Source organism: Hyposmocoma kahamanoa, unplaced genomic scaffold, assembly GCF_003589595.1.
Source record: "Hyposmocoma kahamanoa isolate Upper Pololo Valley unplaced genomic scaffold, ASM358959v1 78, whole genome shotgun sequence".
In the NCBI taxonomy this organism is placed as follows: Eukaryota; Metazoa; Arthropoda; class Insecta; order Lepidoptera; family Cosmopterigidae; genus Hyposmocoma; species Hyposmocoma kahamanoa.
Genome location: NW_020653945.1, coordinates 3,513,505 through 3,529,724, shown reverse-complemented (window position 1 = coordinate 3,529,724; position 16,220 = coordinate 3,513,505). Strand labels below are relative to the sequence as shown.

Below are 16,220 nucleotides of genomic sequence, written 5' to 3'. Positions count from 1 at the left end.
CGCACTCTATGGTCGACGGGTCGAAGAGCCTATGCACACGACGTCTTTATACGCGCCGACAGAAAGAAGAAAGAAAGAAATCTGTTTATTACACAAGCACAAGCACGTATGTAAACAAAAGAACAGAGGAACAATAATAATAATAATAATACAAAATTAAAACAATTCACATAATTATGCAGTACATAATTCACCGTCATGTGTGTCGCAACTGGTGCAATCGGAACCTCCTCAGCTTTAGTCACAAACGGTTTTTTTTTTTAAAACCGTTTCGTGGCGCTGATTTTGAGCAAGCCCCTATGTTCGCGCATTTTGATAAGACATAATTTTAGTTTTGTTTGTTAATTTCGGTTAATTTTTGAAATGAAGCAAGCACGTGAAATTATAAGTGTAAACTCTAGTGGACTATATAAACTTCTTGCTTGCAACGCGATGTTTGCACGTGTTTGAATCTATTCGACTGTTTACGGCGCCGTATAAAATTCGCCGCGTTTATAGGCTCTATGACACTTAATAGCGAAATAGTGTAGACAGATATGTCTGATGTTAAAGCCATCTGCAGCTAGCTAATCAACCCGTAACCATGGAGTGTGTAACTCATAACGTGGCAAGAAACCTGCAAATTAGTAATAATAATTTAGCGAACAACCACAAAAGCCTTAAACTCTAATATTCTACTTAGCTTTAACGACACAAATGTAATTATTACCTATCTTTAAGTATTGTGGTTGTTTCCCTGTTTCCAATTTTCCATCAAGCCGTTCAATGTGTGCGTGAACAGATTAGCAATGTCGAATTAGCACGGCGAATGGATTCTTATTCTAGAATTCTATACCTAATGACCATATTAGCTATACTAGTAATTATACGATAGTTAATTATACTTCGCAAGTAACATGTTGGCTGCGCTGTAGGTGAACGCGTCGTGCAAACGTAGTAACTATTTATTGTCTTGTGTTGGGTACAAGCAACCAGAAAATGTGTGCGTATTTTCATACAATAATTAACAATATATGAATTCGACCAGAAACAGATTGATAATAAAAAGTTTTCGATGTAAGACTAGAGAGCCTGATGCTGATTTGGTTGATTTCTTAGATTTGGTTAGTCTTTTTTTATGAAAAATAAGTGCGCATTTGATCTCCATGTCACCTGATGGAAAGTGATAATGAGGTCGATGATGTAGAATGCACACCTTAATGCCTATTCACTCTCGCCTTGAAAAAATCCAAGTTCCAACGCTCGGAGAATAAGTCCGCAGGTAGGGAATTCCATTTTCTACCCTCTCGCCATATAAATGTGTAAGCGAAACGAAGCGAACGACAGCGCGAATCCTGGGAATATTCACAACATATGGGTGGAATCTCAGCCCACGTCTAGTCTCCGATGATGGAAAGGGGAAGCGGAATCAAATAATGCAATTCCATCGCACTCTCTCCGTAATATATCTTGTAGTATACCGATAAGCAGGAAACTTTACGGCGGTGTTCAAGGCTCTGCAGCTTCGGGGTCGTGCGCCTGGTGGTAAGCGACATCCGACCCATAACAGTGCCACTCGGAACTTTAAATCGCAAAGTCTGAGGGACACTGCAATTGTTCCTTTCACCCGGAGACAAGTTGACGAATGCCATGTACCTGTAATGTCAACTGGAACGCACCAATGCTTACATTACAGCTTGCCGGCTGAAATAGGTAAGGTGGCAGTACTTCCCTGGACGAACTCTCTCACAAGGAGGCTCTACTGCCACTAAAAGTAAGTATTGATTGGCGACGTTGTCTGCGTCGAGGAATAATCACAATCAGCAAGCAAAATAAGTGTTTCTTCATTGACATTCATCGTGACACTGACAGAACACTCGGGAATCAAGTATCGAAAGAGTGTTGAGAAAAAATCACTGTTGACTGTCTCCGATTGCCGTCACCGGACACAGTAACCACGGTTTCCTGTGATGGTAACCTTCGTCGGTAATCAAAAGTGTCTACGTTTGCACAGCGCGACAGGTTAGGAATTTTACTGTTTTCAAACTAATTTATGGTGTTTTTAGACTGCTTTGATCATTCAAAGCAATCTAAAAACACCATAAAATAGTTTGAAAATAGTTTGAGGAAATTAGCCAAATAGAAGCATTAATTTTAACAAAACTCAAATACAAATCGTACACTTGAATCGTCATATTGATTAAACTCTGCTGCTCATTAGTAAGGCAGATTCCCCTGAGAAGCACGAGCAAGAAACTCTAGGGGTTGCTCTTTGTAAATATAAATTTGAATACATTCCTATTTACAATATTTATTTGAAACATCCGTATGTCGAGATTACCTGCAAGAACTAAACGGGTTTCTACCATGGAATGTGTCATCCAAGTACGCAGAAGCTGTATAATAAACCTTTAGTACAAAGTTTTTGTTTCACTATAGTTTTAAACTCGTAAATGGCAAATTTCGAATATCAACCGGAATCTTATTACAGAAGCGTATACATTGCCCCTTAAATGAATTTCTTATTTAGTGAAGACGACTGTTAAGTAGTTTATTTTTAACCCTGAACAGCCTCCGTGGCTGAAAAGTTACCATGCCAGGCTGCCACGCAGAGGTCCCAGGTTCGATTCCTGTGCCGGGAGAAAAATTTGTATGGCCTACAAGTATTTCTCTCGTGAGTTTGGGTGTAACTTATGGTTGTCTATGTGTGTGTCCATGGCACCCGCGACACAGGGTTTTCCTACTGCGGGGCTATGTTGAGTGTGTGCGTTATTATTATTATTTAAAACAATGTAGTAATAATATCATACTGAACATATGCTGAACATAGACCCCCCCCCCCCCCCAAGATTGCCAGACTAGCCGGTCGGACGCAACGTGCATCCATCGGTTACCCCCGCCCTTACCAGGTCATCCGTCTGTCTAGTAGGGGGCCATCCCACTGAACGCCTTCCGGTTCGTGATCTCCATTCGAGAACTTTTCAGGCCCAACGGCGGTCAGTTCTAAGATCTATGTGCCCTGTCCACTGCCATTTCAACTGTGAATTTCGTTCTTCTACGGATCTCCTCATTTCTGATACGATCACGTAGAGAAATGCCGAGCAATGCTCGCTCGTGACTCGTTGAGTGATTTTCAGCTTTATAAGTGGCAACCTCTCAGTTCTCATCGATCGCTGGCAACACGCACTGCTCGAAGACTTTTGCCTTCAAGGACTGCGGTATTGCGGACTAGAAGAAGTCCCGGATCTTCCCGAAAGCTGCCCAAACGAATTGGATTCGACGATTGACCTCTTCCTCGAAGTTGACTCTTTTTGATACTCGTCAATAACTTCGATGTTCCCATTGTTAAAGAGTAGTAACAATATGCAAAAAATATTTTTACTGTAAACTGTATGACATTTAGAATAAGGTTATTTATGATAGGACTGGCACGTTCTCTAGAACAAGAGACCTAAAATTAAATTAAGATTTTAAAAAATATCTTGGATCGGCGAAACGAGATCTGTAACCACCTCTAATATTTTTTTTATATCCTACTTAATTTCATTGTTAAGCAAGGTCAGCGTAATCGACATGTTCCAAAGGAAAAACATTTAAGTGCCAATATTTCGAAAGTTGCCAATATGTAAATGCGGTAGTTATGACAAGGCGAACAGTATGGGGGTAGCAGATGGGTTATAATAGCTTTATGATAATAGCTTTTCATAATAGCTTTTCATAGGAAAAGAAAGTAAGGGTTAGCGTAGTTTCGATTTTCCGCAGTCAGGTACACAAATGCGGGTCGAATCGATTCTTTGATCGATCTGGTATCGTGAATCGATTCGCGTTCGAATAACGGTAACATTATGAGACTTGAGGTACGATATTGTTGTCATTAGTGATGGTTGTTTTGCGTAAAAGGAATCCCAAGGTTCATTTGCGATAAGAAAAATGGATTGTAAATAGATATGAGTTTGGGAAATCGGATCTAAATCGACTTGGTTAGCCATGACCATGGTAACATGGAACATGTAAAGGCCCGAAAGGTGACCATGTGATATGGAAATGGCCCGAAACCTTGATTTATTTGAAAAAGCAAATATACAAGTTTTTTTCCGGAAAATATTATTTCATTATTTTAATTTTCAAAAACATTGTGTGCTTATACTTCACTCACTAAGTCTATAGACTTTTGTAAAAGAGACTCCAAAGCTTCAGATTTGTTTATAATTACACGTTAAAACTTTTTTATCACCCAGACCTGATCTAATTTAGAAAGCTCGTTGCCCAAATCCTTTGGGCAAATCCGGGACCTCCTTATCTACTATCCATAGTGCAGACCACTAGGCCGCTGAGTTCGTCAACATATTTGTAATTGTAATTTTATTCTAGATAGTAGAAGAAAAACGGAAATGTTCAATAATGATGTTACAAAAGCAGACATCTTTATACAAAGGGCCATCAATTTTACGAAATCAGGCTTCATCGAGTTTGAAATGATCAAAATTGTTACGACCGCAATCAAAATTGCCCAATTGTATCGAGTAGCTGCATGATGGTTCAAACGTGAACAATGAATGACAGACGGAATATTGGAACAATAAGGACTAACAATGCAGCTTTGAAGATGGCGTTCTAATTTGTTAGCACTGTTCGGAATGCGCATTGACACAATGATATCGTATAAAGATACAAGGGGCTGAGATATATCAAAGGCTTGAACACTAGGACTAAAGCTAAGGTGATCAGTAGCAGCAGAGCTCTTGTGAATCGTCCAGGGAAGTACTGCCGCCTTACCTATTTCCGCCGCCAAGTAGTGACGTGAGCATTACTGGGTTTTGGTTTGCTAAGGGTACTAGTGCTGGCTTGAGATTTGTCAGCTTATGTCTCAGGGTGACGGGCGCAGTGGTAGTGCCTCTAAGACCTTATTAAAAGCTATTTAAAGCTGTAAGTGGCACTGCAACTGTTATGGATAGACGTGTTGCCTATCACCAAGAGCACATTCATATGACAGTTTTAGAAGCCTTTTGGTTATCATATTCTAACATTTATATTTATTTTTTAGATTCGACTTCGGATCATTTTTCTTCTTTACTAGTTTCATGTAGTACGTCGTTCAGTTATAAGTCGTTTTTCCTGCTAATAGAATGGACAAAAAATTCTTTTGACCGTCGCGTTTAGACAAAATTATTCAGAAAATAATGATAATATTATGCACGCGTTGATTGCTTCTTTAGCTCAGACTGAAACGGATGTTTTCTTTTGAATTTTTAGTATTGTTCATTCAGTTATTTGATAGCCTTACTAACTTAATATATTTAAAAGGCTTTAAATAACTTAACAGCATAGTATAATGAGAAAAGCATATATTATTATCGTACACAGCGCAGCTTGTATGAGTGCGATCGATGCAAACGCGCGTTCGTAAAACGCGAGATTACATCGCTACACTTGCTATTTACAGGCGATTGCATCGATCCAAACGCGGGATTGCATCGATACAAATGCGCGACTGCATCGATGCAATCGCCTAAAAATCCCAAGTGTAGCGATGCAGTCTCGCGCTTGTATCACGTTTCTATCGCTGTTTAAAATCGCGCGCGTGTAGGTTGACGATTAGCGACTGCATCGCGTTTGCATCGCTGCTAAGAGTCACCGTGTGTAACCGGTCTTATGTGTCTGGTGGTTTGCAGCAACGTGACTTGCTTTCATTGTAAGCCACCTTGCAAACCAAGGCTCCCTATAAGGAAATCTTGAAGATGTATTGGAACATTGGTGAGTCACAAGTGTATTGCGATTGTGAAACCAATAAAGACAGGTTTTCACTTGGCGAGAATTGATGGGAACACGTGTTGTGCGTTATGTGGCAAAGTAGTGCGACACTTAATGGTTAAACATTTTTTTCACACAATTTTTTTTTTCTGAATATTGGATCTTTGTATTAATAATTATAACAAACTAGTGGTGGAGTAATTTCACATAAAAAGTAATTGAATATCAATTTAACAAAAATTTAAATACAATGAACGACATCTCGAGCCGGGGCTGGTAGCTATAAAGGTATGTGGGTGACGAAATACTTTCATAGATTTCTCATAGATGGCGCTACGGCTAAAAAGTCGTTGAAAAACCAAATCTAAAAACACGACAACAAGCACATAGAAAAATTCGTGTGGTCCGCTGGTTCGTTCCGTGGCTTAGTTGGTATAGCGTCTGACACGGTATGCTAGAAGACTTAATTTTTTCTGAGTGAATCTTTATATTAATAACAACAACAAGCTTTTTGTTGTCATATTGTGCAACACATGGGCCAATAATTCTAGGGGAATGCTAGTTTTCATACTACAGATCGTAATACTGAAAAGGTCAAAAACCCGTCTGAATGAATTTGCATGAGCTACTTTCTGAACTATTTTCTGAACATTGACATTGCCATGTATATCAATAGATGGCATTGGGTATTACAAAGTAATTTATAAATGAATACTTGCTAATATAGGCAGATGGCGCCAATCCTAAACAAAATAAAGTAATAGTATTCATAAAAATATATGCAATAAGCGCCATGGAGTTGATTTGTTTGTTATCACTACAAATCAGCGTAACTTTCGTAAATTAGTTTCAAAAATAGGTATTTGGTACTCGTCGCGACATCTGATGTATTAACGACGTGTTAAAAATATGAACTACTAGAAAATCAATTGATTTTGTTGGAAATTAAACTAGTTTTTTGGTCCAAATCGCTTTATAAAATATATAGATTATTAACCTGAAATAAATTTTACTTTAAACATGCTCGAAAACGCAAGCAAATTCGTTTCTAGTTTCCATGTCTGCTTTTCATATAGGTACTAACCTAAACTACTAAAAGCGCATATTACAGGTAAGGGTGTACATACTTCGTAAAAGTTATCTCAATGCCAATTATAACATGATTGTAATATAAAATGCTCTTTTAAAATGTGAACATTATTTCAAACGAGAATTATATGAAATTAAGTTATAGAAGAAAGTTTATATGTGTAAGAAAACTATATTAAATGAGCGTTACATCTGTTAAAATTAGTTTATTTGATTTTCATACAAAAGAGGCGCATCTTATTAAAGAAAGCTATAACACAGAGTCAGATTGTTATCTGAAAGAACAAATAAAAAGCGTACTAATTTCGCTAAACCATATCATCTCTCATTAGGCCCATTTCACACTCTCATTCTCAATTGCGTAAGTGTAACAACCTTTGTATAACCTACATTAAAGTACGTGTGCCCTTAGTTAACACAGTTAACATACTTACATGCGTGTGCGCAGCTAACGTGACCTCAATTTCTGCCGATAAGGTACTCTAGTAATGAGGCTTAGCTTTTCAAAATTACTTTTCAAGTTTATCTATTTCAACGAGTAAAGAATTCTAATGATTGGCTGTTGACTTTTAATTAATTGTTATATTTTCTATGCCGTAGAGAAAAATCTGGAAAATTTCAATTGTAATAGGTTATGCGAAACGAGAGATGTTGAAGAAAGACGCCCGAGTCTCCAAATGCAATTTCGACTTTTATTCACTTAGGTGTAAGAGCAGTTACACACGGCATCTTAAAGCAGCGTTGTAAACCGATGCAAACGCGATGCACGCTTCGAATTAATTAACTAATGTATGTCATGTATTTATTAATAGCACTTTTAAGTTTACAATTAACAAAACAAAACAATGTGCATAAACCTTTATAATTTTTCGTACATAATGATTCAACATAAGCGACTGTATCGACGCAGTCGCGCGTTTGCATCGATGCAATTGCCTATAAACCGCAAGTGTAGCCTAAATTCTAAAGTCGCCGTGTGTAATCACTTTAAGATTGACATAGGAGGCGTACTCATCCTCGAAGTCAGCTCATCGTCATACGAGGTGGAAGTGGCAACCGGCAATCGATGGCAAGGAACGACGATTCTATGAGCTTTCATCGAAGTATCCTAGCAGGTGGAAGTACTGGAATGCCACTCATCGGCCCTGTGGTTCGATACAAAGCATTTTCTTTGTGGCACTGGCACTTAACAATTGGCCGCTGATGGCCTTGACTGCGCCACCCGATAAAAGGGCGAGCTGAAGGCTCTTAACCTATTAGAAACATAAAAAGCCTTTTTTCTGAAGGACACTTTGCAGCTGGCCACTACGGCCTTGACTATGCCACCGGATGAAAGGTCGTTTCCTTTTACAATTTATATGGCAATTTAGTGAACACTTCGATAGCACGTTGTATTTTGATCCCAACGCCATCTAGCGGCAAGGCGAGGTAACTAATATTTGTTGGGTTGTGGTGTTACGCGATTTTTTTTATGATACCAAATGACAGGACAAACAAGTCGTACGTCTAGTGGTAAGCGACAAGCCTACTTAGAATATAACTCAGCTTGAAACCGTCTTTTTTTTTATTAATAATTTTGGCTTGGATACAAGTCCTTTGAGCCATGTCTTCGTTTAATTATGTTTCTGTAAATATGGCCGCCACAAAGAGGATAGGTAATTTGATGCGGCGTGCTTGGATTAACTCGGGATTCCTTAGAACGGGCCGATACGGGTATTTTAGTTCGAGATTCGTATAATTTCGCGTTTTAATCTTCGATTAAGGCACAATAGCACTATCCTATTCCACTTTAAGCTAGATTTCACAAAATAATTGAAAGTCAAAATAAAAACGACACTTTTCCCTCCAAAAGGCCCAGAGCGAATCTGAAACCGTCATGACCTGACACTGACATAGCATCTGTCACCCTGAGTCATAAAATTGATAAGTTCCCTTTGAAACGTAGTAATGCTCACATTACTACATACTTCTCTGTACGATCTCTTTCCGAAGCTCTAGTTTTACTAATTCTAGTGGCGTTCGAATAGTACATTATGTATTTACGAAGGATAAATAAGAAATTACCAACGAGAGTTCGTTAGACACCCGAAGCCGGAGGCAGAGGGTTTTAATGACTCGAGGTTTGTAATTTTTACCGCCCGTGCTACATACAGTGATTTTCATAACATTTGCGAGGAAATAGATATAAATATAATTAATTTGTTGTACAAATAAATATGTTCACAACACAACATTTACGGATTTTGCAAATGGCGGGATTGTCGTTTTTTAACCGATTAAAATATAAGAAATAGTTAAATTGCAAATGTTTAGTATTTTTAACCGACTTCAAAAAAGGAGGAGGTTCTCAATTCGACTGTATGTTCTTTTTGTTTTTGTATGTAGGTATGTTACGTGATAACTCCGGTATTTGTGAACCGATTTTCATGATTCTTTTTTGTTGGAAAGGGGGTACTTCCATAGTGGTCCCATTTCATTTTGAAGAAAATCATCCACCTCTAAGGGTGGCTGTTCACGCATGAAGATTCATTTTTATAAATAGCGCCTAATTTTAATTTAGGAGCAATTATTTTAATGGTTGATTTTGCTATTTCTCCAATTCAAGGCGTTTTTCTCTCAATATACTTTGAGTAGTGAGAACCGATTTTTATTACCTCCAGTCAGTTCTGCATAGTGGCGAACTAGGGGATATTTCAATAAAACTTAGCAAATAGACGTAATTCCACGTGCTTTTGAGGTCAGTTTTTTAGTACTCTGTACTGAGATTATTATACTTCAAGTTTATGCGGTATACGTTCAGATTTTCGAATATAAAAACTTTTTGCTTAATCTTGACGTAAAAATACATAAGGCGCTAATGTAATGAAAAAGCCCGTGGGCATAATTTAGGACATTACGGTCGACTTTGCCTATATCATGACACTGTTTACGAGCAAGTGTGATGTGAAAAGTCTTTAACCTCACGTTTACAAGGCAAGCGATCTCCCAATGGACTTATTATTGCTATTCCATGAAGATAACAATTCAGGGACCTTGTATTAGATTACGGACTCGGTAATCTGCATTTTTATACGTTAAGCTGTTGGGCAATACAACGTGACGCAATTCAGGCATAATTCTATTTATGGCTTGAAGTAATACAGTGTGAAGGGTAATTAATCGCAATTAGATGCCCTAAAGTCACCTAATGTGGCTATTATATAATATATAATAGCCTTGTATAGTATACAGTTTTCACTTTTAAAAACACTTTAAAGTCAACGGCTCAAAGATGAATTTTGCATATTGCATATTATTATGATGCAAAATTATATAGTGAAATGCTAACGATTCTATATTGTCTCGGGTCTGAGTGTTTATGGTGCTGTCGTTATTTCCATTTTCCATAAGACGAGTGCTTTAGTTATTTACTTTGTGTTGTCTAATATTTATGTTATATTTATACTATATTAATTAACCATAACTTAATAATTTAATGCATAATTCCTGTGATCCAAATTTATAATTAATTTTATTTTTAAAATAAACAACGACGTAAGGAATTGAAAATATAACAAAGGCTAAGGCTCCTCTACATCGAGTAGACTTAATTGTTTTAATTGTGTTTTACTGTCCTGTATAAATATTCTCCGATTTCTAATACTAATGGAGCTCCCTGTGAAAGAGTTGGTCCAGGGAAATACTGCCACCATGCCCATTTCTGCCACCAAGTAATGAAGTTAACATTACTGCGTTCCGGTTTAACCGGTGAAGCGCTTGGAACTTGTCAACTTGTGTCTCAGGGCGCAGTGGCAGTGCCCACAAATCTTGGTATCATAAAAAAACAAAATTATCGGAAATTTCAATGGTATTTGATAGTAAATTAATTATAATACCCTTTAAGGTCACAATATAGGATCAGAAGGCGTAGGCTGTAAGAATCTAGTAGAAAATATTAATAACAACAACAACAGAGAAATCTCATACACGGTGCTCTATTAACAAAGTGATTGAAGGTAAAAAACAATGGAAGATCGGAAATGGGAAGTCAATAAACTACTCTCGAGTAATTCGTGGGAAAACAATGTAACCCAGTTCTTTTTCTTTTTTTTTCTTTATGATGATGGGTAAATATAATGATGACTGATGGACGAGTGTTATTTCTTGACTGATGATATCTTATTTAAATATGTAATTTGTTGATTAGATCTGTGAATGTTATCTGATAAAGTTGTACTGTTTGTTCAATGCCCTTGGCTGACGTTCTTGGTAGTTTAAACGTTTTAAACATTCAAGACGGTCTTAGAAGGTACTTAAACAATCGTAAAAATCAGTTGAATAGTAGAAGTATTTTTTTTTATAACTTCATTTAACGCCTATCCATAACAGTTACAGTTAGTACTCAGGCACTGCCACTGCGCCCGTCACCCTGAGACATAAGTTGAGAAGTCCCATGCGCCTGTAATTTCACCAGCACCCTTACCCTTCAAAACCGGAACACAGTAATGCTGACATTATTGAAATAGGGAAAGTGTCAGTACTACCCTGGACAAACTCTTTGATAACGAGCTCTACTGCTACTAAATTGTATACTTGTGTCTAAACATTTTTTTTTTATTTATATACTCACGCCCTTAGCTTCCCATTTGGGGCAGGCAGAGACTATCGTTTCCCACTTAGCATGATCCTGACAAACCTCTCTTGCTTCACTTACATTAATTATAATAATAACGCACACACTAATACCTCGACACTAGGGACACCCTGTATCACGAACGCCATAGACACACACATAGATAATCACAAATTATACCCAAAGTCAGTTGAGAAATGAATGTAGGCCATATAAATATTTATCCCTGCCAGTTGGAAATCGAACCCGGGATCTCTGCGTGGCTACAGGCAGGCAAATTACAGGCTTAAGTCTCAGGGTGACGGGCGCAGTGGTAGTGCCCCTCAGATTTTTGCGATTTAAAGCTGCTCTGAGTGGCACTGCAACTGTTATTAACGACTTTTTCGTCCTGGTATTAGATTATTATAAATAAAGAAAAGTACCAGCAAAACTTCTAGTCGCATAGTAAATTATACAATTGACATTATTTTGTTTACACATTATGCAAAAATGATATACACCAAGACAATAGTCTAACTGTCTCAGTGGCCGAACGGTCACCATGCTAGACTGCCACGCAGGGTCTCGAATTCAATGCCCGGGCCGGGAGAAATTTTTATATAAATATTTAAATAAATGTTAGTATAATAAGAAAAATATTGCAGGTAGTTTCGATCAATGATATTTGTTTGTTTTGATGTTAATTTAGAAAGTGCAACCAGAGATTCTTACTCATTCTTCTCATGAGAATCTGCCTTACAGCAGAGCAGTAGAGTTTACACAATATGACGAAACAATGACGTCATTTAAGTAAACATATTTTGTAATATACACTTCATGTAACAGTATCTTGCATTTCCGATTCTAGTAAAGTACGCATGCTGCTTAAGGCTTCAAATATGGCTTCAATAATGCACGTGATTCTCAAGTTACATAACTTAATAATACGGTTCATTTTACTGTGAATAACAGGATTTTGTTTGCAGTGTTCAAATTATATACATGAGTATCATTATTTGGTTTCAACCTTCGTGCTACTTCTAAAATGGAATAACAGTATAATGCTCTAACTTTTTATGTGAAAGAGTTTGTTCAAATTCATATAAAAATGGTTATGTCCAGGTTAGCTTTCTCTATCTAATTTCGGTGGCAAAATTTATATTTGAATATTCGAAAATGTTATCATGAATTTAATATTTGAGTGTGGTATCCTGAAATATTATTTAATATTTCTATATAATAAATATACTTGAATACTTTTATAATAAAAAGTGCCACCAAAATTAGGTAGAGAAAACTAAACCGAAAATCATCCAAAATTATATTTGCAATACAAGCAAATTGATTACGATAACACGAACAAAAAATCTTTTCTTTCGCTTGTAAAGTAGAAAAAAAATTCCTTGTCAATCTATAATTTACACACATCAAAAGTGTTAGAGGATCACGTTTTTGTCAATTACTGAAAATTCTGTTGTTTAGTTTTTTTTTTTTTTCACCAATGGTTTTTTTATTAATTCAAATAATTATAATTAAATATTTTAATCAATTGAAATAGATATTTTTATTTCATTTTAATATGGTAATCAAATATTTAAAAATATACCTTGATCCCTAAACAATTTTGACGTGTGTATTTAAATAACTTAATATTTCTAGCGCTTAGAATAAATTATTCTGATTCTCTTAAATTTATAATTCAGTAATAAATAAAATTGTGGAACGAATACTCACGTTTTTCCTGGCCCTGTACAACAACTAGACCCAAAAGGGCTATAAGTAACACTTCGCGACCTCCCATCATGACGTCACTGGAACTTCCTCAAATCTCCTGGACACCTGGTACTCCTGGAGAGGTCACGCGCGCAGCGGCTCACGTCTACGACAAAAAAGCGTAAGTTAATTGTACCGCTTCAATGTATGTATATTGATAAGATAGTAGAGATTTATCTATGGCGATTAATTAAGTAGGAAAATCACCATAGTCACGAGATTTCATGATGGTGGGGAGACACATTTTGCATGGCATAATAGTAATTTTCGACAAGGAAAAACACACCTTTGTCTACAATTTGGAATAATAACACTTGAAAATAATAATGACACCCAACCAAGGGTCAAAATCATTCATCGGAAAAGGTTGTAAATAGCATTCATTGAAGAAAAAAAATCTTTAAAATCAGATCGTAGGATAAGCTGGCTGTGCGTGTGCGTTAAGCTTTAAATAATCCATGTCCCTTACAATTATGACACAAGTGACACCAGGTGGCATCAGAATCACTCTCCTCCTTCTCGTTTTGGCAAACGTACAAGAAAATAATAAAAAATCTGTATATCTGGAAATTATTTTGTTTACAATCTAGGTGTAAAGACTATCATAAATAAGGATAAAGTACATATAAAAATTGACTTTGGAATGACATTGTTTGTACTTGTTAAACCAGTACGTATAAGATAATTTATAATGCTTGTAAGTAACATTTGCTTCTTTATTAAAATAGGTAAGAATTTTATAGCACTACTTTGTAATAATATATGTTGAATATCATGACGATATGATTATCCAAAGATCGAACACTCAGAAAAAATTCTTTCGATTCGGCCGGATGCGAACAGGGACGTCTTCTAGCATACTGTGCCAGACGCTGTACCAACTAAGCCACGAAAGGAACCAGCGGACCTCACGAATTTTTCTATGTGCTTGTTGTCGTGTCTTTGTAGTTGGTTTTTCAACACTTTTTAGCCGTAGCGCCATCTATGAGAAATCTATGAAAGTAAAGTAAATTTAACAAACTGGTGGGTTTGGGGGTGGAGAAAAATTTAAATATCATGATTACTAATTCTTTTGTGAAATTACTCCACTAGTTTGTTATAATTGTTAAGACCAAATACAAAGAAGCTGAAAAAACCCAACACAAAAAATCTGTAACAAACGTCTGTAGGGCTAGCACGACAGGGCGCGACCATAAATATGGATAGATGGGCGTGGCATGCGTGAGAGCGACGTAAAGCACGATATCTCTATACGAGTTGTTCAGAAGGTCTGGCTGTCTCGACCTGTCGCTCGTTGCTAGAGTGGTAGCCCTGGTTTGGCACAGGCACAGGTCTTGTCAGTCGAATGAATTTTTTTTCGTGTTTGATCCTTGTAATCGTAACCTAACGGTCAAATAAGGCGTCATAAACAAAATTACATGTCTACCTCCTAAGGAAGTAAGGGTGTCCCTCATTGCTACCTATAGGCAGGGCTGGGCAAAATACATGCTACATCTTAATTGAAATACAAATTACAAAATACTTCCTTAAATGTATTTAAAATACAAAATACCAAATACTTTCTTGAGGTGTATTTGAAATACAAAATACAAAATACTTTCATGGGGTGTATTTAAAATACAAAATACAAATACAAATTACAAAATACTTTATTAGTATACTTATCGCGACATGTGGAAACCAACAATTTCCTTCAAAGGATTTCCTTCCACAATACATATCTTGAAAAAGAAGTTTTAAATATTCAGTTTTACCAGAAAAAAACTGTTAAACCAATACCACCATACTTCAGAGCACGAAGTACGTATAATTATTATTAATATTCCTATACATGTCGAATACTGTATATACGTGTAAATGCCATTCATAACATGTTCACAACACAAATTATTCGCTCACGCGATACGTTATCCCTATCTACTGGGCCTATAAAGGATGCAAATGTGCAATTTAAACCAACCGCAAAATGGCGGCTATAACCCTAGAACCCTGCTACTCTAAGTTATAACCGCGAAAAGATGACTTTGACGTCTTTGACAATACCATGCACTGTTGCCACCTGCAAATGTGCTTCTACTGCATTGAATACGAGTATTTAAGATGTCGTGAGTGTTGTGTGTCGGTGTAGTGAGAACCCTAGTGCACAAATAAGTAATGAAGATAAAGTGCGGGTAGTTAGAAAAACTCGCACAACTGGAAGATGCTGACACCCGCCTCTTTAGTCCTTGCGAGACCATGGACGTTGCAATATGTCCGAAAAGTCGAGGTAAATAAAATATGTTTATACGTGATTAAGTCCCGAATTAAAAATCAAATAATTTCATACTTCATTTTTTGAACGTTCCGCTTTACACAAACGGACGCACGCACGCACGCACGCAGGCACGCACGCACGCAGGCAAGCACGCACGCACGCACGCACGCACGCACGCACACACACGCACTCACACACACACATATACACATACATACATATAATAGATGCTCTTTGCAAAAAAGTGATTGATCACTTGCATTTACTTCGTCATTTACAACGACTTCAATCTAATTACATATATTTTTTGTATGTAGTTCTTCACATATAATACCACCACGAAGGTTGGGGGCTCAGATAGGGGCTCGATTAGGGGGTCCGGTTGGAGGTCGGTTAGGTGTCGGTAGGGGGTCGGTTAAGGTGTCGGTTTGGGGATCGGTTAGGTGTCGGTAGGAGGTCGGTTAGGGTCCGGTTGGGGGGTCGGTTGGGGACCGGTTAAGTGGTCGGTTGGGGTTCGGTTAGGGGGTCGATTAGGGAACGGATAGGGGTCGGTTAGGGGGCTGGTTGGGGATAGGTAGGGGGTCGGTTAAGGGGTCAGTTAGGGGGTCCATCCCTAAAGGGCCCCTAATCCGCCTCTGACCCACTCCCTAACCAAACCCTTAACCGACCCACTAACCGATCCCCTAACCAGCCCACTAACTGACCCCAACCGGCACCCTAAACGGCCCCCTAACCAACTCCTAACCGACCCCCTAACCGCACCCTAACCTACCCCCTATCTGA

The 16,220-nt window shown here is 37.6% G+C and overlaps 1 protein-coding gene across 4 annotated transcripts in view; it reads right to left on the bottom strand.

Annotated features, from left to right (window-relative positions):
* Nucleotides 1–16,220, bottom strand: part of LOC113232879 (multiple epidermal growth factor-like domains protein 10) — a 91,213-nt gene that overhangs the window by 20,555 nt on the left and 54,438 nt on the right. For 3 of the 4 annotated variants that reach the window (XM_026467755.1, XM_026467754.1, XM_026467757.1), the window contains exons 2-3: nucleotides 13,145–13,289; nucleotides 710–736 (exon numbers count right to left, since the gene is read on the bottom strand). In XM_026467755.1, coding sequence (XP_026323540.1) covers nucleotides 710–736; nucleotides 13,145–13,214 — 97 coding nt within the window. In that variant the 5' untranslated portion in view covers nucleotides 13,215–13,289. The remainder of the gene's footprint in view (nucleotides 1–709; nucleotides 737–13,144; nucleotides 13,290–16,220) is intronic. The other variant, XM_026467756.1, reaches the window with a different exon arrangement.